This window comes from Ursus maritimus, unplaced genomic scaffold (genome assembly GCF_017311325.1).
Source record: "Ursus maritimus isolate PB19 unplaced genomic scaffold, ASM1731132v1 scaffold_11, whole genome shotgun sequence".
In the NCBI taxonomy this organism is placed as follows: domain Eukaryota; kingdom Metazoa; phylum Chordata; class Mammalia; order Carnivora; family Ursidae; genus Ursus; species Ursus maritimus.
This window is the reverse complement of record NW_024423453.1, coordinates 42,914,196-42,939,263: the sequence shown is the minus strand read 5'-3', so window position 1 is coordinate 42,939,263 and position 25,068 is coordinate 42,914,196. Positions and strand designations below refer to the sequence as shown.

General features: G+C 38.8%; 1 protein-coding gene across 1 annotated transcript; it reads left to right on the top strand.

Moving 5' to 3' along the window:
* Window positions 1–6,363: 6,363 nt before the first annotated feature.
* Window positions 6,364–14,444, top strand: FGG (fibrinogen gamma chain). The gene is made up of 9 exons (XM_008685505.2): window positions 6,364–6,914; window positions 7,016–7,060; window positions 7,263–7,446; window positions 7,558–7,651; window positions 9,298–9,428; window positions 9,787–9,920; window positions 10,846–11,030; window positions 12,523–12,800; window positions 14,163–14,444. Exons 1-9 carry the CDS (start codon window positions 6,837–6,839, stop codon window positions 14,369–14,371), a joined length of 1,338 nt encoding a protein of 445 aa, XP_008683727.1. The 5' UTR covers window positions 6,364–6,836; the 3' UTR covers window positions 14,372–14,444.
* Window positions 14,445–25,068: the final 10,624 nt, after the last annotated feature.

The window sequence follows — 25,068 nt, the reverse complement described above, 5'->3', positions numbered from 1 at the left end:
GAATCATTTCGTTTCTCTGATAGCATTTCCTATTCTCCCAACCTCCCCTCCTTCTTTAGGAATATATAATTTTTTTTTCTCCAAAGATAATTTCTTTGACAAAATGACCAGAGTTCTCCTCAAACATAGTGCTGTCCGTTTCACCACAGGCTAGTCTCTCTATTCAGAAGGTTAAAAGGTCCCGTCCCTCTAGAGCATAATTTTGTGAACGTTACTTGGCCCCTTTGTCATTTTTTTTTTAAACCATACTCACTTGCTTCTGCTATCTTCTGCTGATCACAGTCAGTGGGGAGAATTGTTTCATAGGGTGAGGGATCTCAAATGGTAGATGACATGAAGATAGAGAGGAACAAACCAGGAACTCAGTAATAGAGACCAGTTTGGCACTTAAATCTAACATTGATTTGTCTCAATTCAGGGCAGTCTCAGAACATTTCTTAAAATCCAGCAGTACTAAAAATGGCTGCTGCTTGACCATCTTTGGCCATGAATGCAATTCTGTTTGGGATAATCCTTCTTTCTCTCAGTTGCTCACTTTTCTAAAATCCCATCTATGCACTTTTGAACACCCCTGCCTCTAGGCCAGATGTCCCAATAGATACTTGTGATGGAGCTTGATGAAGTTATGAAGCTCAAAACCCAACCTGTGGCTGCTGCCCAGCCCCCAGTGAGAACTCCATATTGCATGTCCCATGTTGTTTTTCTGACTTTGATTTACATAGTGAAACCAAAAGCACATTGTTCAGAGCCTATCAAGAAACCATTTTCATTTTCACTTTCCTTGGGCTATTTTTATGAACAAAGCAAATACATGCACTGACAAAGTTGTTTCCCTTAATGGGATATTTTTACAATTCAGTTGGATTGGTTTTCAACATGTCAACAGGTCATTTTCTTTCTGCCTACTTCGAGGAAATCCAATACTGAGGAGGGAGGCTATAAATTTAGCTTGTACCTAAAAATAGTTTATTAATTAGAAAAATAGAAATATCACTATTAGCATTGATTTGAGCTTCCTTGGACCACCTAATGGATGTATCTTCCTTTAATCTACAGAGAAAATTCAATTGATCAATTTTTACTGAACTTAAATCATTGTCAGCATAGTCAGCATTGAAAAAAGGCTTCCACCTAAAATCGGACTGAAAATTCAAGCATCATAAGACAATAAAAATCCAGGTTTTTTATGGAAAGACTATAAAAGACGGTCTAGCCACCTTTGTCTCTAACTCAGAGAAGATAGGCAGATTAGATAGAGAAGATAGAAGTAAATCTATGTTCATACAACTGTACATGCACCAACTTAGATATATGTGCACACACATTCCTTTTCTTGATCCATAAACTTCGCTAGGAACCCATTCCATCAGTGCATAACTTTGATTCTCATAATAACATCTTGTACCTGAATATCACCTTAGGTTAAGAAGAGCTTCATGATTGTATTCAGAGTCATGGTTAAGAGCTCAGGTGTTGCGCTCATGGGTTTGAATTTCTGTTCTGGGACTGTGACCTTGCATAGGCTGTCACAACCTCTCAGAGACCCTCTTTGCTCGTTTAGAAGGTACACATAATACTATCTGCCTCCTCGGCTTGTTATGAGGATTAAATGAGAGAATATACAAAATGGCAACAGCTAAACCACAGCATGACATCAAGCATAAAGAAGATGGTCAAAATCTGTGGCTCTTTTTTTTTATTCCTGTACATCTATTTCATTTGTCCCCAGGTCAAAAAAGTCTTAAATTAACTCTAAATAATCAAATTAAAATGGAGCAAACAATTTTGGAGCAGAGATGAACAAAACAGACAAGGGTTTCACAAGCAAAATATCAATATATGAAGACCTTTTAGCAGTAGATGTTGTATTTTCAAATGAGAACACAAACAGTTGGATGATAGGCAGTTTGGGAGATTACTGTTTCATGAAACGGACCCATTGAGCTTTGAACTAAATGAAATGATAATTTTGACTTAAACACTACATAAGCTATTTTCTCAGAAAACAGATCTAGAAGTAGAAGAAATCTGACTTAACAAATATTCTTCTTTCCTGGAATTCATTAATCATTTATAATTTATCAGAGAAAAAAATGGCCCAAATGTGGGAGAGAACAACTAGTTAAAATTTAACAAACCTAAGAGATACCAGATTGAATGCAGGGCCAATGTAGGCCACTAAATCGCAGTTGGTCATCTTGACCCAAAGAGCGTCTTATCTAATAAAATTCTGATTGAGATTGGGGCAAAAAACAAGTCTTTTCTCCAGAAGTATGATTATGCATTTCAGATCCAGTGCAAGTCAGTAAAAGCCAGAAATACAAGTACTATACTTCTCAAGTTGGATATGATACAAGGCACCTGGGTGGTTCAGTCAGTTAAGTGTCTGACTCTTGATTTCAGCTCAGGTCTTGATCTCAGTGTTGTGAGTTCAAGCCCCACATTAGGCGCCACACCCAGTGTGGAGCCTTACTTAAAAAAAATTGGGTATGATAGAATGTCCAATTTCCTCAATTTAAGTGTCTATCAACCTTGTGCATATGAGAGTATATGTGTGTGTGTTTGTGTATAAATATAAAATTTAACACAAAGTTATGAATTGTTACCTTAAATTCAACAAAGCAACACCTTATGGTCTTCAGCAAAGAGAACCATAGTAACCATATGCTCTGCGGGAACACACTCTGCATGAACGCTCTTACTAATAGGAAGTACATCTTCTCACAAGGCATGCAGTCCAGTTCCATTCATATTTCATCTTGGAATGGTGGAATTAATTTAGGTGGAATTTCCATCTAAATCAGACAACCAGATGCTTTCTTCTTCAGGGAGTATTACAGAATCAAACTGCGGTTAGTTACAATAGATGATTTATTAAAGAAAACTTTCTATAGCCTGAACAACAAAGCTTGTTCCCCATGAACCAAATCTACTAATAATGGTCAATCTTAGAATTCTATTAAATTAAGTACTTATTTTTACAAGTTCCAATTTTCACTTGAAAATATTTGGTAATTCGTAATCCTTATAAGCATTTACTTAACACTTTCTATAAGTCAAGCAATGTGCTCAGCACATTATTCCATTGAATCCTGGTAACAATCTTATGAGGTAGGCATTATATTACAAATACAATTTCTACTTTATCAATAGATACTGAGACTCAGAGAGGTTAAGTGACTTGTATGGAGCGATATACCTTGTGAGTCGTAGAGATGAGACTTTTTTTTTTTTAAAGATTTTATTTATTTATTTCAGAGAGAGAGACAGCAAAAAAGGGAACATAAGCAAGGGGAGTGGGAGAGGGAGAAGCAGACTTCCCGCGGAGCAGGGATCCCGATGGGGAGCTCGATCCCAGGACCATGGGATCATGACGCTTAATGGGTGAGCCACCCAGGCGCCCCTAGAGGTGGGACTTAAACCCCGGCAGATGGACTCCAGAACTCTTAACAACTTCCTATGTGTATTCTCCTCAATTGGGCTATATACTCCTTAGAAGGCAATGTTTTTGTCTTTTATATTTAAATTTTTAAGAATCAAGAAATAGTTGCTAATACAACAACTAAATCATTGTGATAATCGATAATTACATGTTTTAATTATATGTCCTTTGGGGAAGTAATATGTGCATAGACTCAAAATTCTAAAGACACAGACTATACAGAAAAAGTGAAGCCTTTTCCCCAACTTTGTCCTTTATCCTTCCACCCCATACCTCTGTAGACTCTAGTGTGTCATCTTGAAATGATATTCGGTGTATATGCTAACATGCATGTGAATATATTCTATTGTCTCTTGTATGTAGCGTTTTGTTTTGTTTGGCTAGGAAGGTTTTTTTATGTAGTCAAAATTCAACGATCTTTTCTGGGGTTTTGTGTCATATTTAATAGACCTTCCATACTCAAGTATTATGAATGATTTTTCTCATATTATTTTTCTAGTATTTTTGTAGTTTCCTTTTTTATGTTTAAATATTCATTTAGTCTGGAATTTATTTTTTAAAAAACTTTATTATTTATTTGAGAGAGAGAGCACACATGGGGTGAGGGGGGAGAAACGGTCTCTCTGCTGAGCAGGGAGCCCGATATGGGATTCCTGAGCTGAAGGTAGATGCTCAATTGACTAAGTCACCCAGGCGCCCATTAATCTGGAATTTATTTTTGGCATAAGAAGTTAGGTACATGTGACACTTAATTATTTTCCCCAGATAGCTTCCCAATTGTCCTAACACCAGGCCAATGAGATAATTGAATAATTTTAAAGGCTTACTCTCACTCAGCCCAGTTTAATTCAATGTCATCAAATCATCACTGAGTATTAAATAGTGCTATGCTCGGTGCGGTACCCATGAAATTAAGTTTACAATCTAATAAGGTGGCTGCAGCATGCATATATATAGCAGAAAATTTCTGTAAGTGCTATGAAAGAGGTAGAGCTGGCCTCCACCTTTGGGGGTTCGGTTTTGGAGGGGTAGGAACCATAAAACAGGACTGCCTTAAGGTCGTGTAGGATTTTGACAGCCAAGGATGCAGGAGTGGGTTTGAAGTCCATGCCGGCAGACAGAATGGCATATAACAGGAAGAACACCATGTGAGAGGTAGGACTGGATGGTGGATCCTAAGGGGGTGCTAGGCAATTCGGTCGGGCTGGACTACAGGGTATAGGAAACAGAATCAAGAGAGAAAGTGCAGCAGAGGTAGGAAAGACTTTTCTTAGGTTTACATTCACTACGATGGAAGATAGAAAGTCATTACAGGTTTCTGAGCAGGTGAATGTCAGGATCTGAACTACATTTATAGGAAGAGGAATCTGTCAACAGTGTGACAAATGGTTTGGAATAGGAAATGACTGGAATGTTGGAAGGGAAGTCAGTTAACAGGCAGTCTACACAAGCAGTGTAGACAAGAAGTAAGAAGGCCTCCTCTAGGGTGTTGGCCGTGAAAATAGAAAATAGGAAGAAAGTAGAAGTAACAGTGGGAAAACAGTCTTAATTGCAAGTGTTGACAACTAATTAGATGAATAGATAAGGAGGGTGAGGAAGATGGGCTGGGGGTAAGGGTATGTGATTGGCAATAACTGGTAAGTCAGAGAGGGTAGCTATTAAGAGGGAAAGAAAAGGCAACACATTTGATTTTGTTGTATTCACTTTGTTATGATGATTCTGGATTTATCTCTGTTTTAAGTCAAAATGAATACTCCTTTGTAAGGATCAAACAGCAAAGTGTTAGTATTTCTTTCAATCCAGGTGTATTTCTCCCGTTAATATATTTAATTAAAATTTGCAGTGAGCTTGGTTGCAGAGGAGGAAATGAGGGATAATAAAAACAGAGGTATTAATAATAGTGGTAATGCACAATTGTAAATTATCAATAGGAGGTGAAGATAAACATGCTTTCCCCACATGCAAGGAAACTCCAGGGGCAGAGTGAAAAGGGACAGCCCCTCCTCAATATCTCACTTTGCCCTTTTCCTCCAGCTATGCTTCTAGTCACATAGACGGGGTGTGGAGTTTCCTAGCCCCTATATCCGGGGTTTCCTCTGCAGTAACTAGATGGATCCTCCGGGAAAACAGAGTAGGCTCCCGTTTCCCTCTGTGGCAGCTACGGTACCACACCAGCTGGTTCTTCCACGCAAAGGGACACGGAGCTTCAGCGCTCACTGCAAATGGAGAGCCTGTGAAAGTGGTCAACATACGGGTAAAGGTGGTCAAAAGGCACAAACTTCCAGTTCTAAAACCCGTCCTGGGGACATAATGTACTGCATGGTGACTATAGCTAATAACACTGCATTGCATATGTGAAAGTTGCTGAGAGAGCAGATCTCGAAAATTCTCAATGCAAGGGGGAAAATGTATTTTGTAACTACGTGTCAATGTTAACTAGGCTTATTATGGTGATCATTTTGCATTATATACAAGTATCAAGTCAGCATGTTGTACACCTGAAACTACTGTGATTTTATCTATCAATTCCATCTCAATGGGGAAAAAAAAACAGAAAAAAAAAAAGAAAGAAAATGGTCAACACAGAGGGGCAAGAATATATTTCCAGGTCATTCATGCATTTCTGGGAATACGGCCCAGTTAGGACCTGCTGCTTCTTCCAGGCAGGCAAAGTCTTCTCCTGCCACAGCCACAGGTTAAAAATAGGTGTGTTGCAAGGCACCTGGGTGGTGCAGTCGTTAACCGTCTGCCTTCAGCTCAGGGCATGATCCCAGCATGCTGGGATCGAGCCCCACATCAGGCTCCTCCACTGGGAGCCTGCTTCTTCCTCTCCCACTCCCCCTGCTTGTGTGCCCTCTCTCGCTGGCTGTCTCTCTCTGTCAGATAAATAAATAAAATCTTTAAAAAAAAAAATAGGTGTGTTACCTCCTCTCTTGGCCAAGAAAGGACTTGGGCTAAGTTGGATTATGGAACCAGGCTTCATCTTCAGGTTGGGGCGGGTTTGTTCTGGTCGAGGTCAGCCCTCCTATTTGCTCCCAGCCCCGTACTGGAAGAGGTTGCAACACACAGCTTCCCAGCGCCCTCCCTCCGCACAGCAAGGGCTAATGCTTCACCAGCCTTCGCAGATGAATGTGTGGTTCAGGGGAGAAAGCTTGAGCTGAGCCAAAAAGGAGGAGCTTACACCCGTGTGCCAAAGCTGGGAACCTGCCTGAGCCTGGGGTGGGAGCCAGGATGAAGAAAAAGACAGACGGGAAAGACCTCCCCGCCTTGCTGGAAAGAAGGCCTCGTGATCAGCTCCGGCCACTGGCGGTGCAGGCCGTCCTTGGAGCTTACATAAAGGGACAAGCGGAACCCCAGAGGCCACAGTGCTGACACGACAGGGCACCCCGACACCATGACTTGGTCCTTGAACCGCCAGGGTTTAATTCTCTACCTCTATGCTCTTTTACTGCTCCCTTCGACATGCCTGGCAGTAAGTGTGCTGTTTCTAGAACATCGTTGTGTGACATGGAAAGCTGAAAAGTAAGAAAGTATATGATACACTAGTGACCTGTCTGTGTTTTCCTCCTCCAGTACGTTGCTACCAGAGACAACTGCTGCATCTTAGATGAAAGATTTGTAAGTAGTTTTCATGTTTCTCACTGTGTGTGAAGGGGGGAAGGGCAGGGGAAGAGAAGAGATTCTCTCACAACTAGCCTTTGGCATTTTTAAACGTTTTTTTAAAAAAAATCGTCTAGGTTTTACCTGTTTTTATTAGTAGATTTTCGGCAGTCTTTTTTTTAAATCGTGATTTCTGATCACTCTGTGGTTGTATTCTCAGGGTAGTTATTGCCCGACTACCTGTGGGATTGCAGATTTCCTGTCCACTTACCAAACTGGTGTAGACAATGATCTGCGTTCTTTGGAAGACCTCTTCAGACGAATTGAAAACAAAACCGCAGAAGCCAAAGAAGTGATCAAATCAATCCAAGTCACCTATAATCCCAGTGAGCCACCAAAGCCAAGTGAGAAACGACACACCGCTGACTGAGACCCTGTTTTGTGACGTTCTCTTGCTGCTGCTTCAGTGGCTGCGTTTACTCACCTCTTCTTATGTCTCTGATCCCATATTACAGACAGGATCGTGAGTGCTACCAAGGATTCCAAGAAAATGATGGAAGAAATTATAAAATACGAGGCGTTGGTTGGATCACACGAATCGAATATTCGGTAAGCATTTCTGTTTTCATTTACTCTCCAAGGCAGACTTAGTTCTTATTCAATGTTCCGAGCTTCAGTGGGAGTAACCTTTTTATTTTTCCCCACTTACAAAATCCAACTGGCGTTATGCCTGACCATCTTGAACACTGTGGAGGTAGGAGTTTTTAGTGCACTATGACTGCGTTGGGTTATCATTGGTTTTTAATAATCATATGGGAGAAAGGTGTTCTAGATGTCTTCAAATGCTGTTCTGACCAGAGTTACCAAAGTGGTCACCTCTCACCCATCTTTGACTTACAACATAAATTCAAACTGAGGGGAATTTCGTTGTTGAAAATGAAATTCTTTTAATAAAAATGCCAACAAATCGGTGGTGGGGAATTAGTAAGCAGAGGGAGAAGGAGGATCTTGGCTACAATAGTATATTATATTGAAGGCAGTGCAGAAAAAAACGTGTTTTAAGATACCAAGCATAACAAACATTGTAAAGCAACGTGTTGATCATGGCACAATGAACCTGGAGTCCTGTATTCTCCTCTCCTCACTTGAAAGTAAAATGCCTCTGTTAACAGCTTCCCAGGGACTCACAGACTTTCTGAGCATAGGGTCTCAGATACAGTTTAGTTTCTTCCTCAATTTTTTTTCCCCTCAGTTATTCTCAAAGTAGCATAGGAAATTGAGATAAATGGTGGCTGAAGTGACCCAGAAGGGATCTACCTTCTGTTTGGTATCAGAAGCCATTATTATTTTTGTGGTTATTATTAGCATTATAATTTGCATATTATTGCCCATCATTGAAGCTCAAGGAGGCTATTGTGCAGAAATTTTCTAAGGCTCAGGAGAGAAAAAAGTGGTCACATAGTGTGTCTATCCTTCTTTACTTCAAAGAAAGATACGACGGCCCATACTTTGTAGATAGTTCGCTGTCATTTCTAAGTATATGCAAGCAAACCTTTGAGAAACCACAGAAACAGATTTTTACTTCCCTCAGACTCTTTCCAAAGCTATGTAAATGGAAACATTAAAGAGAAAGTGTCTTGTTTTATTTTATGTAAAATAATGCCCCAGATACTTTCCCCTGTAAGTCACAGACTAAGTCCATAAAAGATCCTCAGTAGACCGACAGTGAAAAGGAATAGCTTCAGTCCGTGTGGATAACTGAGCAGAACCTTTCCTTCCCTATGAATATTCTGCCCTAAGAAACATCAGGTGGTCTTCCTATTAACCAGGTTCCTCCCTTGGTAGGTTGTTATCCGCTGTCCTTTAGGCAGAATGTTAAAAACCTGGATAACCACAGCACCTGAGTGGCTCGGTTGGTTAAGCAGCCCACTCTTGATCTCTGTTCAGGTCTTGATTGCAGGGTTGTGAATTCAAACCCCATGTTGGGCTCCGTGCTGGGTGTGGAGCCTACTTAAAAAGAAAATCAGGATGACTGCTTAAGATAACATCATTTATTGACAAGGACTCTGTTAGTTTCTTTCCCAAAAGCTTAGACCTTTAATTCATCTCAATTCAGTAGCATAATTTTATAATTTTTCTGAGAATGAAGTAATTTATCAGGAAGTACTTCTTGAGAACATAAAGTCTTTTGTAAAGAAGATACAGAATTACTCCTCTGAAAGGAATACTCTGTTATCTTATCCCTCTGCTTGTAGATTTTTACAGGAAATATATAATTCAAATAACCAAAAGATCAATAACCTGAAACAGAAGGTAGCCCAGCTTGAAGCGAAGTGTCAGGAACCTTGCAGAGACACAGTACAAATACATGCTACAACTGGGAAAGGTAGGTGAAAGGTTTGTTTTGGGATGATTCTTATCACAGCAAATATATAAAGCAAAGGAGAATGTATAGGAACGTATAAGAATAATTTGGAAAGTGTTTCTAGGAATATATAGGAATAATTTGGAAAGTGTTTAGCCATTAAGTCTAAAGTGTTCAATTGCTTAGACTTTTCTTGAGTAGCTAAAACTAGTTTGAAAGGAATGATGACGTGAGAAATAAGAAAATGCTTCTTGGGATGTGAGTAGTTTGCGACACTGTGAAGAGCTCAGCGTGAAGGCTGGTACAGTCTAACGTCTAACAGGATTTCAAACCACAGTAAAACATTCTCCTTCTTCTCCTCCTTCTCCACCTCCTTCAGATTGTCAAGACATTGCCAATAAGGGGGCCAAGGAGAGTGGCCTTTACTTTCTCAAACCTCTGAAAGCTAAGCAGCAGTTCTTGGTCTACTGTGAAATTGATGGAACTGGAAATGGGTGGACAGTGCTGCAGAAGGTATTTCCCCTCCCCATGTGTATGTCAGAAACACTCAGCTAAACTTCCACCCTATGCCAGAAACTTTTGCAAGCACTTTGTGAACATGAACTCGATTAATCCTCACGATTTCCCAATTTTCCTATGAGGTACAATCGTTACCTCTAGAGAGGAGGAAGCTTAAACACGAGAGGTTCAGCAACTTGCCCAAGGTCACATAATAAGCAACAGACTTAGGATTGGAACTCAGGCTGTCTGGTTCCAGTCTGTGCTTTGACTCTATACTATGTTGGCGCTGATGTTATAGATTCATGAGAGCATATAACCACAGTAGAATGACAAAGAACTAGAAGAGACCTCTTGCATCAGGTAGCTCAACACCTAAGGCTGCCCATCACGAAAAGACAAAGTCCCCCAGAGGATACAGTTGGGCTATTCCAAGACGAGGGCCCTCTGTTGCCTCTGACAGACCCAGATGCCCATTGCAGATCCTTTAAGCTTCTGTTGATTTTTGATCACTGTTACAACTAATCCTGCAGGGGGCGCTCAGAGAGAGTGAGTGATGGAAGTGCTGTTTGGCATACACAGATGGGGCAATGGGTTGACCATTCCACCATCAGTATAAAAATCAGCAATAGCAAGTTGATGTTCTGAAGTCCTTCCTCTAAACACCTTTTTAAAACTACCACTGATTTAGAATTTTCTATGTACCAGACACTCTTTTCAGTATTTCTCTTAATTCTCTGGTGTAATCCTGCAACAACACTAAGAAATAGGCATTGGTTATTCCAATTTTACTGATGAGGAAACTAAGGCAGCTTGCCCAAGTTCATTTAGTAAATGGTGGAATCATACTATCCAGATTTTCAACAAGATATTTATAGCATCTTCATTATGTGCGCTGATAATCCACTCTCTCCTTTTGTCCATGCAATTGTGTATTTAGAGACTTGATGGCAGTTTGGATTTCAAGAAAAACTGGATTCAATATAAAGAAGGATTTGGACATCTGTCTCCTACTGGAAACACAGAATTTTGGCTGGGAAATGAGAAGATTCATTTGATAAGCACACAGTCGGCCATACCATACGCATTAAGAATACAGTTGGAGGACTGGAATGGCAGAACCAGGTACTGTTTAGAAAGGACTCCTGTTTTTTTGTTGTAGACACTGTCTGGAATGTGAACTTTCCAATTATCGATAGGCCAATAGCAAAGACAGCCTAACAAATGCAAAGAGCACATCCGACCATTTTTCCCAGGAGTCAGTTTGGCTCTTGGGCAGTTCGAAGAGATAGTTCCCATCCAGGATGGAGAGTGTTTGCATGTAATCTACTTACCCTGGAAACATACAGACTAATAGCTAATATTTACTGAGCACTTAATATGTACCAGACATTGAGCATGAAATTATAACTTAATCTAATCCAAATAACTATTTCATGAGGAAGGTACCATTATTAATCTCATTTTAGAGATTAGCGCTCCCAAGGTGACGTTGCTGGTATATGGTAAAACTTGGATTTGAACTCAGGTAGTTTGACCCTACAGCCTCTCCTCCAATGACTATTCTGGTTGAAAAGTGAATCCAGACTTTTCAAATTTCCTGGTGTTTTAATGATAATTCATTCAGTCAATCCATGAGCTACACTAAAATTAAATCAGCTAGTTCCTTTGGTGAGATAAAGACCCCTCTATACTCACAGCAACCTGGGAGGTTTGAGCATAGCATTCCTAGTTAAAATTCAGAAAAAATATCTAACCATTTTGTTTTGTTTATAAAATAATGAAATATATTATCTCCATACACGTATTTTTAATTTTTTTTTAATCAGAAAGTACCATAGTCAGCAGACTTTCTCTTATGAGAACACCTCCCAATTTCCTAGTACTGGAGATTAGGGAAGAGGCTAAATATTTTCTGAGAATTTCTATTCATATACCAAAGCCCATTCTTTCCTGAACTCCATAGAATTCTGGCCCTTAGTCGCAACTTTTTCCCAGTGAAGAATCTCTCACTGATCCTACAGCTTGTATTTTGTGGGCCACACAGGGACTATTTCTTTCATGTAATGCTCCAGGAAACCCTCCTTCTTGTCACTATCACACTGCTCTGGGAAGGAAAAATCCCTTTCGGACCTCATCCTTCAAGATGCCACGAGTGGCTAATAGAGCTGTAGCTCCTTCAAGTTTGATGCATTAATGAATGATCACTCAGTGTCATTTGCTGTGGTTTATGATAACAGTGTGTGTCCAATACTGAACACTTAGATAAAGGTGGAAAATATGAAATTAGATTCATGCACACACCTGGTTTTGATATTAGGATCTTAGAGGCAAAAAGCATTAAAATGGCTGATGTTTTTAGTTTTCACTGGGATGCCCTGAAAGCTTCTAGACTGATTCTTCTAGATGCTTCTAGACTGATTCTGGTGTTGATGAGTTCTGAACTGGTTCACACAACCGTCACTTCTTGCCAGATTTGCAGAAAATTTGATTCAATGAGCACATTTCAGATGAAGGAAGCAAAGTTAAAAATTCCAAACAATTTTCCTATGGAAAAGGGGACATTGAGATCCCTAATGAGGGCCAAGATACGATGTCTCTATTCCCTTCTTTATAGTACTGCAGACTATGCCATGTTCAAGGTGGGACCTGAAGCTGACAAATACCGCCTGACATATGCCTACTTTATTGGTGGAGATGCCGGAGATGCCTTTGATGGCTATGATTTTGGCGATGACCCTAGTGATAAATTTTTCACATCCCACAATGGCATGCAGTTCAGTACCTGGGACAATGACAATGATAAGTACGAAGGAAACTGTGCCGAACAGGATGGATCTGGTTGGTGGATGAACAAATGCCATGCTGGCCACCTCAATGGAGTTTATTACCAAGGTATGGCTTTCTTCCTCACATATATGAATTAGAGTATAGTCTATATTTTTATAAAAGGTAAAAAATAGATATAAGAAAACGATAAATAATTAGTAAAGAGATTGGGGGCTTATTATATAGTTCTTCATTTTAAACCAGAATCCAATAATACTAAACTTATACCTCGAATCAGCTCCTCTATAAGAAATCCACAGCTTTGGATTATGGTATCTCTTCTATACTTATCATATGTATGATCTGGATGGACTAACATGATCATATGTATGCTTGTGAGCACATTAGCCTGGCGCAGCTTCCCATGAGCTATGTGACAGGTATAACCAGTGAGCAGCGACCAGGTGTCTGAAGGAATGGAGTTAAGAGCAGGGAAGTCATGAAAGGGCACAGTTCCAGGAGAGCTTGAGAGAAAAGGAGTCCAGGCTGAAAAGTGTAGGCACTTATTTTAGAATGGGGGTAGCAAGCTATAGTTTGCTCTAAGGCTTGAATACTTCCAAACACTGGACTTACGACAAACAATTATTACTACCCAACAATTACATGTGGGAGGAGCTCTACTGATTCTGAAAGATCCATTAAGATAAGCAATCTGACCTCCTCAGGGTACTGTGCTAGCCAATAGATGATCCATAATCCGCTTACAAGCTATTTATTTTACCTTTGGTTTTCACAACATTCTTTTTTTCTTCTTTTTTAAAGAAACCTAACATACCTTTGCACTTACAAGCCATGTAATTAAAAGATACTCTCAGGGATGGTGTTTGATCCACATGACTCAGAATAGCAATGTTGATTGCCTGTGGTACACTCCAGTATTGGACTCAGACAATCCTTTACAAAATTACGTAAGATCTGGTGCCCAAGGACAAGGAGAAGGCAAATCAATGTAGTCTTCACTGTATAATGGAGATGTAAAATAACTTTCCAGAACTGTTTTCTAAACAGTTCTATACTCTTCAGTGAAATTGTGTATTTAGATGACCTAAGGTCATCTGATCAGGAATTGTGACTCCTGCCGTTCTAACTTGCTTGTGGGAAAGGTGGTCCATAATAGCTGGTTCCAGGATGGCTAAGCTCAGGAAGAGAGACTGATTGGGGCAATTTGGGGTTCTAGCCCTGTTCGTAAGGAATACATTTAAGTATGGATGTGATCAAGAAGTACAATATAGATATAGAGGTTGATTCATAATAAATGTATTTCAATTGTAAATCAGGATTTTAGGAATCTTTAGGGATTTTTCAGGTAGTAGGTAACTATAAATTTGATATAAGGGACAATGGATTTTGTAATAAGCCATTCTTTATAGACTTTCTGAGGTAAGGAAATTCAAGAGCAATTATAAGTACATCTATAATTTATTTTAGGTGGCACTTACTCAAAAACGTCTACTCCTAATGGTTACGATAATGGCATTATTTGGGCCACTTGGCAATCCCGGTGGTATTCCATGAAGAAAACCACCATGAAGATAATCCCATTCAACAGATTAGCCATTGGAGAAGGACAGCAGCACCACCTTGGGGGAGCCAAACAGGTTGGACCAGAACACCATGTCGAAATAGAATATGACTAAATCATTTTACCCTGAGAATTAAACTGTTAATTTCTGTTAGTCCACAAAGTTCCAGAAACTTTTCCAAAGTTTCATTTTCTCTTACTATATTTATTAATTTTAAGTCTTTTATTAAGAGTATTTAGCCTCACATGGAAACTAAAACTCACTTTGGATTATATTCCCAAATTACTGAACTTGGAGTTGTTTAAAATTTGTTATTTAAGAAGATAACATTTTAGGTTATTTCTTAAATATGTAATAATAAAACTGTTGCCATATTTTGTATTTTAATGATAACATGTCATTTTGTCTTGGTGATTTATTTGTTTGTATTATTTCTTAAATATTTTAGTTTATACTAATAAAATCAGAGTAAATTCTAGCATTTCAAATGCCTAAGCATTTTTTTCATGTTTATTGCCCCCAAGTCATTCATCTTTAATTCTTCTTTTTAAACGGAAAGAATTATATCTTTTTATTTTTGTTTTGGTCATAGGCTGGAGACATTTAAAAGACCATTTCAAAAGTGATCTGCTTTTTTTAAAGGACTTTATCTGAACAGAGAAATGTAATATTTTTCCTTTGGGACAATGGACTTAACACAGCTTCACTTCATTTTAAGAGTAAAGTGTTGAGAACTCCACTAACAGTTTTATGCTGATGATAATTTATCTACATGCCATTTCAATAAACATTTTGTTTCCTAAAACTAGATACATGGTACTTTTTCTTGATCATTAAAAACCATCATTTTCCTTCAATTCAGTAATTCCAGTTGGGCAATCATCAGTAGTTGCTGAGTTCTTAGTTTATGCTGAGCCTTATACTTGACTCTGAAGGAGTTACAAAGAAAATGGAAATCATGGCTTTTGTCCTCCAGGGGATATAAGACAAATACAGGAGAAGATGGTTTAGACCTAAGAGACAAAATTTGGTATAAGAACATAAGCACAAGTCACAATCACATAGCCAAGGTTCACAGTACCCAAAGTACAACCAGACCTATAAGGTTGTTTGGGGATTCTCTCAGAAAAAGCTTTTAGCTCCAGACCCCTGTAGCCAGACGTGGGCACCCTGAGAGGACTGTATGCAATTCAGAACAGTGAGCTTTAGAAAACAATCCACTCTGTCTCTCCCCGGTAACTGATGAGGTGAACGGAATGGAACCATAACTTCATTCTGAACACAGGGATATTGAGATTTTAGCAGCCAGGGATAGGAATTGGCAATTTTCTGTAAGGAGTAGCAAAGTCTATGTAAGTTGGCACAACGTCAAACATGTAAAGAAATTGACTGGTTTCATGAGCAGAGGATCTGGTCATTGTATAGTCCTCGGCTCTGGCTCTGGATTGTCTTCTTTTCCACAATTTTTTCCCTAATTCTCTCACTTCCTTGTTGTCATGAGTCCTGATTTTAAAATACCCTAATAAGGAGTTAAAAGCATCAAATCAACTTCTTAGGTATACAACCAAATACCTGTGAGGGTCTGGGATAAGAACGTTTGATTCACTGTAGTACTCATTCATTTATATATGCATGAAGCATTCATTCAACTAACACTTACTGAATGCCTTCATTGGACTAGATACTGTGCTGGATAGTGGCTGTGTTGCCTATAGTAGTACCCTCCTTCCTCCCAAGCCTGTTCTAGTCCACCCAGTTCTCAAGTTCCAAACAACCCAGCAGCTCATCTTCCAGTCTTCCTTATTCTTCCTTCTCCATATCATCAAGCCTGCCAAAGTCAGCTGCTAAATATTTGTTATATTCTTCTCCTTCTCTGTATCCACGGCCACCATTTTTGTTGGGACATACAGCATCTCCTGTCAGGATAATGGCAATCATCTCCTTGTCCTCCATGTTGCCTTCAACCTTACCGGCTCCCACTCATCATGCTTCAAACTACTTTTAAACTCAGAATGCATACAGTCTACCCTTTGTGAATCTTTAAAATCCTCTGGGTGAGCAATTTGGTTATAGATAAGAGTTGTATTAATATTCATAAGTTCTGTTGTGATAAGATCACTTCAGTAATTTATCCCAAGAAAATTATTTTTGAAAAAGAAAACAGCTATGTACAGAAATATAATATAGCCATATGTCTAGTATGTGAAAAATTTAGAAAATATTTAACAGCGGAAGAACAGAAAAACAAGATGATTTATTAGTACAATGGAATCGAATCCAGTGATTATGTAATGAGTATAGTATCTCTATATGAACATGGAAGCATTACAAAATAAGTGAAATTTTGAGATAAAAACAATTTTACAGTGATAATTATGTAAAAAGTATTTATGCATATACATTTTGAATAAAATGCAATCTTGGCATGTATACATTCTTTGTACATGATTATTCCCCCCAACTAATCTAATGTAAAATTTAATACTAAACGACAAAATAAATACAAAGAAATCCAAAAATTTCTGATTTTTCCCATGATCACTTGCCCAGTGCTTCTTCTAAAATATTAATTATAACATTTTTTCAAAAACGTTTTGGGGCTCCCTGTTTTTGTGAGGGTCCTGAATATGTGTGTGGTCTGCATGTTGGATAATCCAGCACTGATTGCTACAGGGGGCTGACTGGTAGAGAGGAGCTTCTGACTGTCTCTTTATGTACCTCTGTATTATTTGATTTGCTATAATGAGTACGTATTAAATTTGAAACCCAATGAGATAGAGAAAAACAGATGAGCTACAAAAACCTATTTGTTTAGTTACTAATATTCAGGGGTAAATATCAAAGGGCTACAGTTTAAGAAATAAAGCATGAGAAATACTTCCAGACCCAGTTGGATCGTGTCTCCACAAAAAAAAAAAAAAAAAAAAAAATAGAAAGGATTATCTTGATAAACTTAAAAAAATCTACTTTTAAGTGAAACAGAGTTTGAGTCTTCATAGAGAGATTATTTTTCTTCACAGCTCAAGCCACAGATAACTCACTCAACCCTTTCCCAGATAAACAAGACCTAAGGTCACTGCAGAATAGGAAGGCTAAGCGCAAAGCAGATGTGCATGGTCCCACAGTTCGAAAAACCTATGGAGCGGAGCTTCCAGGGAGGACGGTCCTTGTACAGGGGTACTGACGCCATGACTTCAGGTCATGCAACACAAGGCAGAGTTCTTTAATCAACAGGCTGGAGTAATCACTTACTGAGCAAATATCAAGATTTTAAAATATACCTCTGAAGGGCTGTAGCTTTTTTTCCAATTCCCTTTATGCTTAGTAGTTATAAAGATTATGTTTCAGATTTGTGGGTGGGTTGAAAGTGAGTGAGAAATGAAGAATATAAGTATAGACAACACACTTGAGAACATTACAAGAGCTAAAATTTTTTGACTCCCTCTAACTAGTATAAACTAACCAAGGTATTTGTGGTACATATCTTTAGTTTATTCAGTTGATAAGAGTGAAAAACAAAGTACACACTTAACCCTGGAGAAAATATCTCTCCCTTATGATTTCTTTTCCTTTCTTTAAAGATCTTATTTATTTATTTGAGAGAGAGAGGAGAGAGAGAGAGAGAGAGCACAATTGGGGGAAGGGGCAGAAGGAAAGGGAGAAGCAGGCTCCCCGCTGAGCAGGAACCCCCCCTCCCCCACCCCAACCCCAACACAGGGCTCCGGACTACGAATCTGGGATCTTGACCTGAGGCAAAGGCACATGCTTAACTACCAACTGCCCCCCCCCCCGGCACCCTCCTTGATGATTTCTTATCATTTTGGTGTAGCTTGAAAAGAGTACGGGGAAAGAGTTAAAGATAGTAAGAGGAGATAAAGTAGATGGGTAATAATAAGTGGTCAATAAAGAGACAAAGAATATTGAAAAGACTTTGTATATCTGTGTGTGTGTGTGTGTGTGTGTGTGTGTGTGTGTGTCTTCCTCAGAGGCAGGGGTTGAGTTAATCATAATCCTGGTAACACCGTTCTCATTCATCTGTGCTGGGTGCTCTCTTGATTGATTGATTCTCTTTTATTCAAACTTCCTTTTCTTTCTTCTATCTCCTTAACAAACAGTCATTCCAATAGATTTGATGTGTTTATTTGTATGCATTCTTATAAATCACAAGTCGACCTGTTGTGTTATGTATTTTTAAGTTATATTAAAGGCATTGTGTTATAAATCAGATCTGACTGGTTCCCAAATTCTTTGTTACTGGTCTGTGTGAAGATCGGTAGAAAAATTGAGGATTAGCATGTAGAAACTTTTTTTCCTATATTATCTTTGCTCGAATTATATTCACTGAAACGTAATTTTATGTCTTTGGAATCTAATAATAAATATTAGGGCCTACATTTGATACATCCTTATTTTTTAAAAAATTTCACTTTTCTAGTAATTATTTTTATCTCATGTTATGATCTATAGGTCTGTAATTGCTTAGAAATTTTAAAAAACTGGTTCTTTACCACAAATACTTTGAGAAACACTGCTAAGTTCTTCATTGTGGTTATTACTTTTTTCATTCAACACTACGTTAAGATCTATCCACAATTTGAGTACGTTATAACTTCCCTTGATTTTTTTTTAATCCAAGGGTTATAAAATGAATATTATTTTTAAAAAAGAAAGTGAATGTTACCTGGTTCCAAAGCTTGTGATTTTTTTTTTTTTAAGATTTTATTTATTTATGTGACAGAGAGACAGCCAGCGAGAGAGGGAACACAGCAGGGGGAGTGGGAGAGGAAGAAGCAGGCTCACAGCAGAGGAGCCCGATGTGGGACTCGATCCCGGCACGCCGGGATCTCGCCCTGAGCCGAAGGCAGACGCTTTAACGACTGCGCTACCCAGGCGCCCCCAAAGTTTGTGATTTTTAAAACTATTTTTAATTAAATTTAAATGTATTGCATTATGGTCAGAGAACATAATCTTGATATTGGTTCTTTTTTTTTTTTTTTTAAGTAATCTCTACACCCAACGTGGGGCTTGAATTTACAACCCCAAGATCAAAAGTTGCAAGCTCTTCCTAATGAGCCAGCCAGGTGCCCCTTGATATTGGTTCTTGAGAGAGAGATTTCACAAGATATTCTGGGACAGAGGAATTATCAGAGAATTAATCGAGCCCATAAAAGTGCACATAAATCATAATCACTCGGCAACAAGATCTATATACCAGAAGACAATTAATATTTTTTTCCCTCGGGAAGGAAAACAAAGAAACTAAAGATAAACGGTAATAAACATAAGCTTTGTTCCAAATGGTCCCATAGCCATGGCCCCTTACAAGTACTGATAATAGGCTTGACCATTGACTTGTGGAACACTCATCAGTATCAGGTTTGAAAGACTTTTGGGAAGGCTAGCTGGCATAATTTCAAGTTCTTGCTTATTTCAATTTAATTGGGAAATAGCTGAAGGTACAAACGGAGATGAATTCTGGATCATGACATTTAATCGGATTTACAACTGGGTCAAAAGTGTGTTTCCCAAATCCCAAATCCAATATTCTTGGCCCTCACTCCCATTTCCCAGGTCCTCAGCCAGGTTTTCTTTTACTGGCAACTTCAAAAGCACAAAACGACCTCTGGTAGACTGGAAACCTCCCTAAATAAATCTAAATGCTTACTCCCCCTAAATAAACACAATAGGACAGATTCCACTCTGTGATGAAAGTAGCCTCTTTCAAATCCTCAGGGGCAAATAGTTAAATTGTGACTTTAAAAAATTTGACCTAACTTTAAGAGACCTTGGACTGGCAATGTTTTCCTTCCTAATTTGCTCTCCTTACATCACAAAGCTCTGGTAAGGGTCAAAGAGAACATATGAAATTGCTTCAGAAATAAAAACAAAAATAAATTGTTTTTTTGCTGTTAAGATTGGCATTGCTTCGTGGGATTTGAATCCAATGTCAGTTAAGTTTGGCAACATAATTTTAAAACTTCAGTTTGATTTTTTAATAGTTTTTATAAATTTTTTTTTGCAGAAGAGTTATAAAGATACTACAGAAATTTCCCTCTACCTGCCACCCAGTTTCCTCTCCTGCTAACACCTTATACTACCATGCTTCATTTGTCAAGACCAAGGAACACACTCTAGTAGTTACTGTTCCCTAACCAGCACACTTTATTCCCGTTCACCAGTTTTTACACCAATGTCTTTTTTCTGTTCCAGGATCCTACCCAGGGTACAATATTATATTTAGTTGTCACATCTTCTTCCTCAACATCCATAACAGTTTCTTAGTCCGTCCTTGTTTTTCATGACACTGACAGCTGAAGAGGCATATCTTCTGGAATACAGGTGAAATATTTGTAAAGAGCCCAACTGGGGTTTCTCTGCTGCTATTCTCAATAATTTTTTGTTTATCTAAGCAAAATTTTACACAAATGTGTTCTTTAAACTGCCTTGGTTTTATTATGGAATGACCCATTTAAAATAGTTTCCAGGGGCGCCTCGGTGGCTCAGTCAATTAAGTGTCTGACTGGGTATCGGCTGAGGGTCGTGAAGTCAAGCCCCAGCTCTGGCTCCACGCTCAACAGGGAGTCTGCTTGAGAGTCTCCCTCTGCCCCTCCCTCACTTGCACCAGCTCTCTCTCTCTCTCTCAAAAAATAAATAAACAAATACTTTTTAAAAAGTTTCCAATAAGAATCACAAAGAATTAATTTATTTTGATAATTAAATTAACTCATACTTTAAATATACTTTCTTGCTGCGAAAGTCTAAGTTACTTAAAAATGCTAATTCCCGGGGCGCCTGGGTGGCACAGCAGTTAAGCGTCTGCCTTCGGCTCAGGGCGTGATCCCGGCGTTATGGGATCGAGCCCCACATCAGGCTCCTCCGCTATGAGCCTGCTTCTTCCTCTCCCACTCCCCCTGCTTGTGTTCCCTCTCTCGCTGGCTGTCTCTATCTCTGTCAAATAAATAAATAAAATCTTTAAAAAAAAATGCTAATTCCCCAGATCTCAATATATCATTATTAAATTAGTACCAACTAATATATCTTGTTTGCTAATCTTTAATAGAACCACAGTGAAACCAGCAGAGACGTGTGCCAGCTTTAACGGACTTAAGGTATATGATGTTAGAATGAATCCATGTTGTTGATATTAACGCATCAATTGACTATTCATCTGTAAAATGGTTTTACTTTTCAAAAATAACATTAATTCTTTCATGCATGTTCAAAACAAACAATCTGATAAATTTAGTAAAGCACATAAGAAAAATTAATTTATCTTGAAAATGAATTATTTAATTGACGACACGGTCAAAAAAATGACAAGAAGTAAAGCAGTGGGAAAAACTCAGGGACCTCACTTTCACCCATCTTTCTCCCTCTCCCTCCCCCATCCCTCCCTCCCTCTCTCTTCCTTCCTCCCTCTCTGTTTCTCTCACACATACACACATGTCACATATACACATACTCAGAACTTAGTGGAAACTTGATTAAAAGTGCTGAAACGGGGGCACCTGGCTGGCTCAGTTGCTACAGCATCCAACTCTTGATCTCAGGGTCGTGGGTTCAAGCCCCATGTTGGGCATGGAGCCTACTTAAAAAAAAAAGAAGAAGAAAAAGAAAGAAAAAAAGAAAGAAAGAAAGAAAGAAAGAAAGAAAGGAAGGAAGGAAGGAAGGAAGGAAGGAAGGAAGGAAGAAAGAAAGAAAGAAAGAAAGAAAGAAAGAAAGAAAGGGAGAGAGAAAAAGAAAGAAAGGAAAGAAAGAAAGAAAGAAAGAAAGAAAGAAAGAAAGAAAGAAAGAAAAAGAAAGAAAGAAAGAAAAAATAAATGCTTAAGCAGAAGACCATGAAAATAATGCATCAGGACAAAGAGAGAGAAAAAGAGAAAGAGAGAGAGAAAACTATCAATATATTATTGGAACATTATAGAATTATTCTAAAATTACTAAAAAATTATTCCATTAGATGGCTGTTCATTTGGAGATCATTCAATTAAAACAAAGTAGATTTCTTTCCTGCATAAGTAGATTAAAGAGAAATGCAGTGTGACAGAAGCAAACAAGACCCAGAAAAGCTTTTTCCCCCCTCCTTGGTTTCATAAATCCTATTCAGAATCGCTTCTGTATGTTTAAGGAAACCCCATCTTTTCTCTTGAGCTGTAACTTCCAGGGAAACCATCTGGAACCATCAGGGTACTGATGAGCTCTGAAAGTAAAAGTCCCATTAGTTATTCTTACACATATCATCAACATCTCATTCAGCTTTCACAGTAAACAGCTTGGTGGAAAACCAACTTTTGCAATACCATTGAAATGTAGGAGACCAGTAGAGAGAATCAGATACACAAAGCTAAGTAGCCTTGCCATTGTTTTCTAGTGAATCCTTTCTAGATCAGTCTGTGCTGTAAAACCTGAGGCAGAGGCCCTGAAAGAGACCAGTTAAGTACCAGAACTGCCTAGATTTTCATAATTCAGGCATTCCAATTTTTAGAAATCAATTTTAGTACTTTCTAACTGTGCATTTAATATTATTTTGATAAACTATGTCCTGTCAAAGCATCCTTATCTTCTTGTTCTTAGGACAATAATAAAATTGCAGATTCACATAGATCTATGCTAGAAGACACAGTGAATATTTTCCAGAAACATCTTGCATAATTATAGCTACAGAATTTCTATTCTTTTTACATACATTACATACCATTCCAGTCCTGCCAGATATCACAGCATACCAAATATAGGGAGCCCTGCAGTTAGATAATTTTAATTTGTGGAATATTTTATTAATTTCAAAAAGACGAATGAAATATCTCATTAGAGCTAAAAAATTAGGATATAGTCATCTCTGGGAAAAATACAATATTTTACAGAGGTTGTAGTTTAAGAAACTGGAAATTTCTCAGACTCCCTCCCCCCATTTTTATACTTGTAAAAATATCCTTATGGTCACATGCTTTTAAAAAATGATACACCTTGTATTAGTTGTCACCTGTTCATCTGCATGGCTTCCTGGCTAAACAAAACCTGCTTCTCCATAAGTAATAATACAGCTTGTTCGTGGGGTGGGGGATCCCAGCCTGGGTGCTCGGTCCTGCAGTTCCGGGCCAAAAGAATGGCCCACAAAAGTGTCTGGTTATGGAATTCTGGCACTGGAGAGATAACATGGCAACTTCCAATTTTGTGGCTCTGGGACATTCTAGGAACAATAAAAGCGACCATTTGTGGATCTCCTCCTGTGTACATCCAACAGGTTGTATAGGCCATATTGTATAATCCTCACAAGAACCCTGCAAGATAATTATTGCCATCCCCATTTGACAGAGAAGGAAACTTGCTCAGAGACCTGAGTTCGACTAAATCCATGTACCTTAGCTAGAATCCAGATCTCACTCTCTGTAAAGGCCATGATTCCTCCCCCATACTGTGTTGCCACTGTGACAGCCTTTCATTCTTCCAACAAATACTTACTAGTATTTACTCTATGCCTGATCTTGTACGAGGCAGTGTGCCTTGGCCTCCTGAAGCTTAGTGTAGAGGGACATGAACAAATAACTTCCCAAATGGACATTATCTTGTAATGATAAAATATGAAGAAAAACAAAACTGGGTTCATGGTACGGCTGCTCTGTAGGTACGCTGGTCAAAGAAGGCCTCTCTGAGGAGACACCATCTGAGAAAAGCCTTGGATGTGCACATTCTTGAGGGAACCATGGAACAGCAAGGCTAGAGGCTAAAGGTGGTGCCCTGGAAATGCCTCAATGTGGCACCAGAGCTGAGGCATTCAGGCAAATGAATGTTTTGTGTTCAAACTGTTTTCCATTAACTTACTTTCAATTAGATTATGTTCAACTGAATCCCCTGAAGCCCCCTAGGTTACTCCCTAGAAACATCTTCCATATACGGTGTTCACTTCCCAAGAGGAACACTTCCTGTGAGCAGACAAAATCACCTGAGGAGGTCAAGCCTCAAGTTCCTATCCATGCCTGGCATTTTGTCAGTTTAGTCACTGCCTATAGAGTATAACTCAACTCTCCATGGAATCACTGCCTTGCAGAGCCTGGCTGGACTCTAGGATTCCCTCTGAGTTTTGCAGGTGCCTCTAGAAATCCAAGAAAGCAACATCAGGAGTGGCTTCATCCAAGAAACTTCCAGAGAGCAAGCAGTGAAGGAGGGTACTGTCTTGTACCCGGGCTTTCAACCATTCATTCATAGCAAGCTTCATATGCCTATGAGGCCTACGATGCCTGAGGCAGCAGCAGGTCAACTTTAACTTTACACTCATGCTTCTTGCTCAGTGAGGGCCCGTGCCCTCCTTTGGGACCACATAAAGAACAATAAAATATGTCAGTTCTCAAGGTTGTGATCCAGTGAAGGGGATGGACAACACTTCTACCATGAGTAGTACATGGTCTAAAGAAGTATGAAAGAACCAGAGAGGGCTTTTAATTGGAGAGATGGAATCAGGGATGATGGAAAGTGTCTTAGCAAACACTCAATAAATACCAACTATTATCAGAATTGTCTTCACACAGGAAGAAGAATTTGAGGCAAGGTAGGTTGGCCAGACAAATTACAAGGTGCCCAGTTAAATATGCATTTCTGACACACAACAAAAATTTTTAGTGTAAGTATGTCCCAAATATTGCATGGGACATACTTACATTAAAATGTGTTTGTTGTTTATCCAAAATTCGAATTTAACCGGGCGTCCTGTTTTTTGTCTGCTAGATCTGGCCAAGGAAAATTTTCATATGAAGATGAAGAGCAGGGAAAGTAAACTGGCATGTCCAAAGAAAGAAATGGTATTTTTCATGGCACTT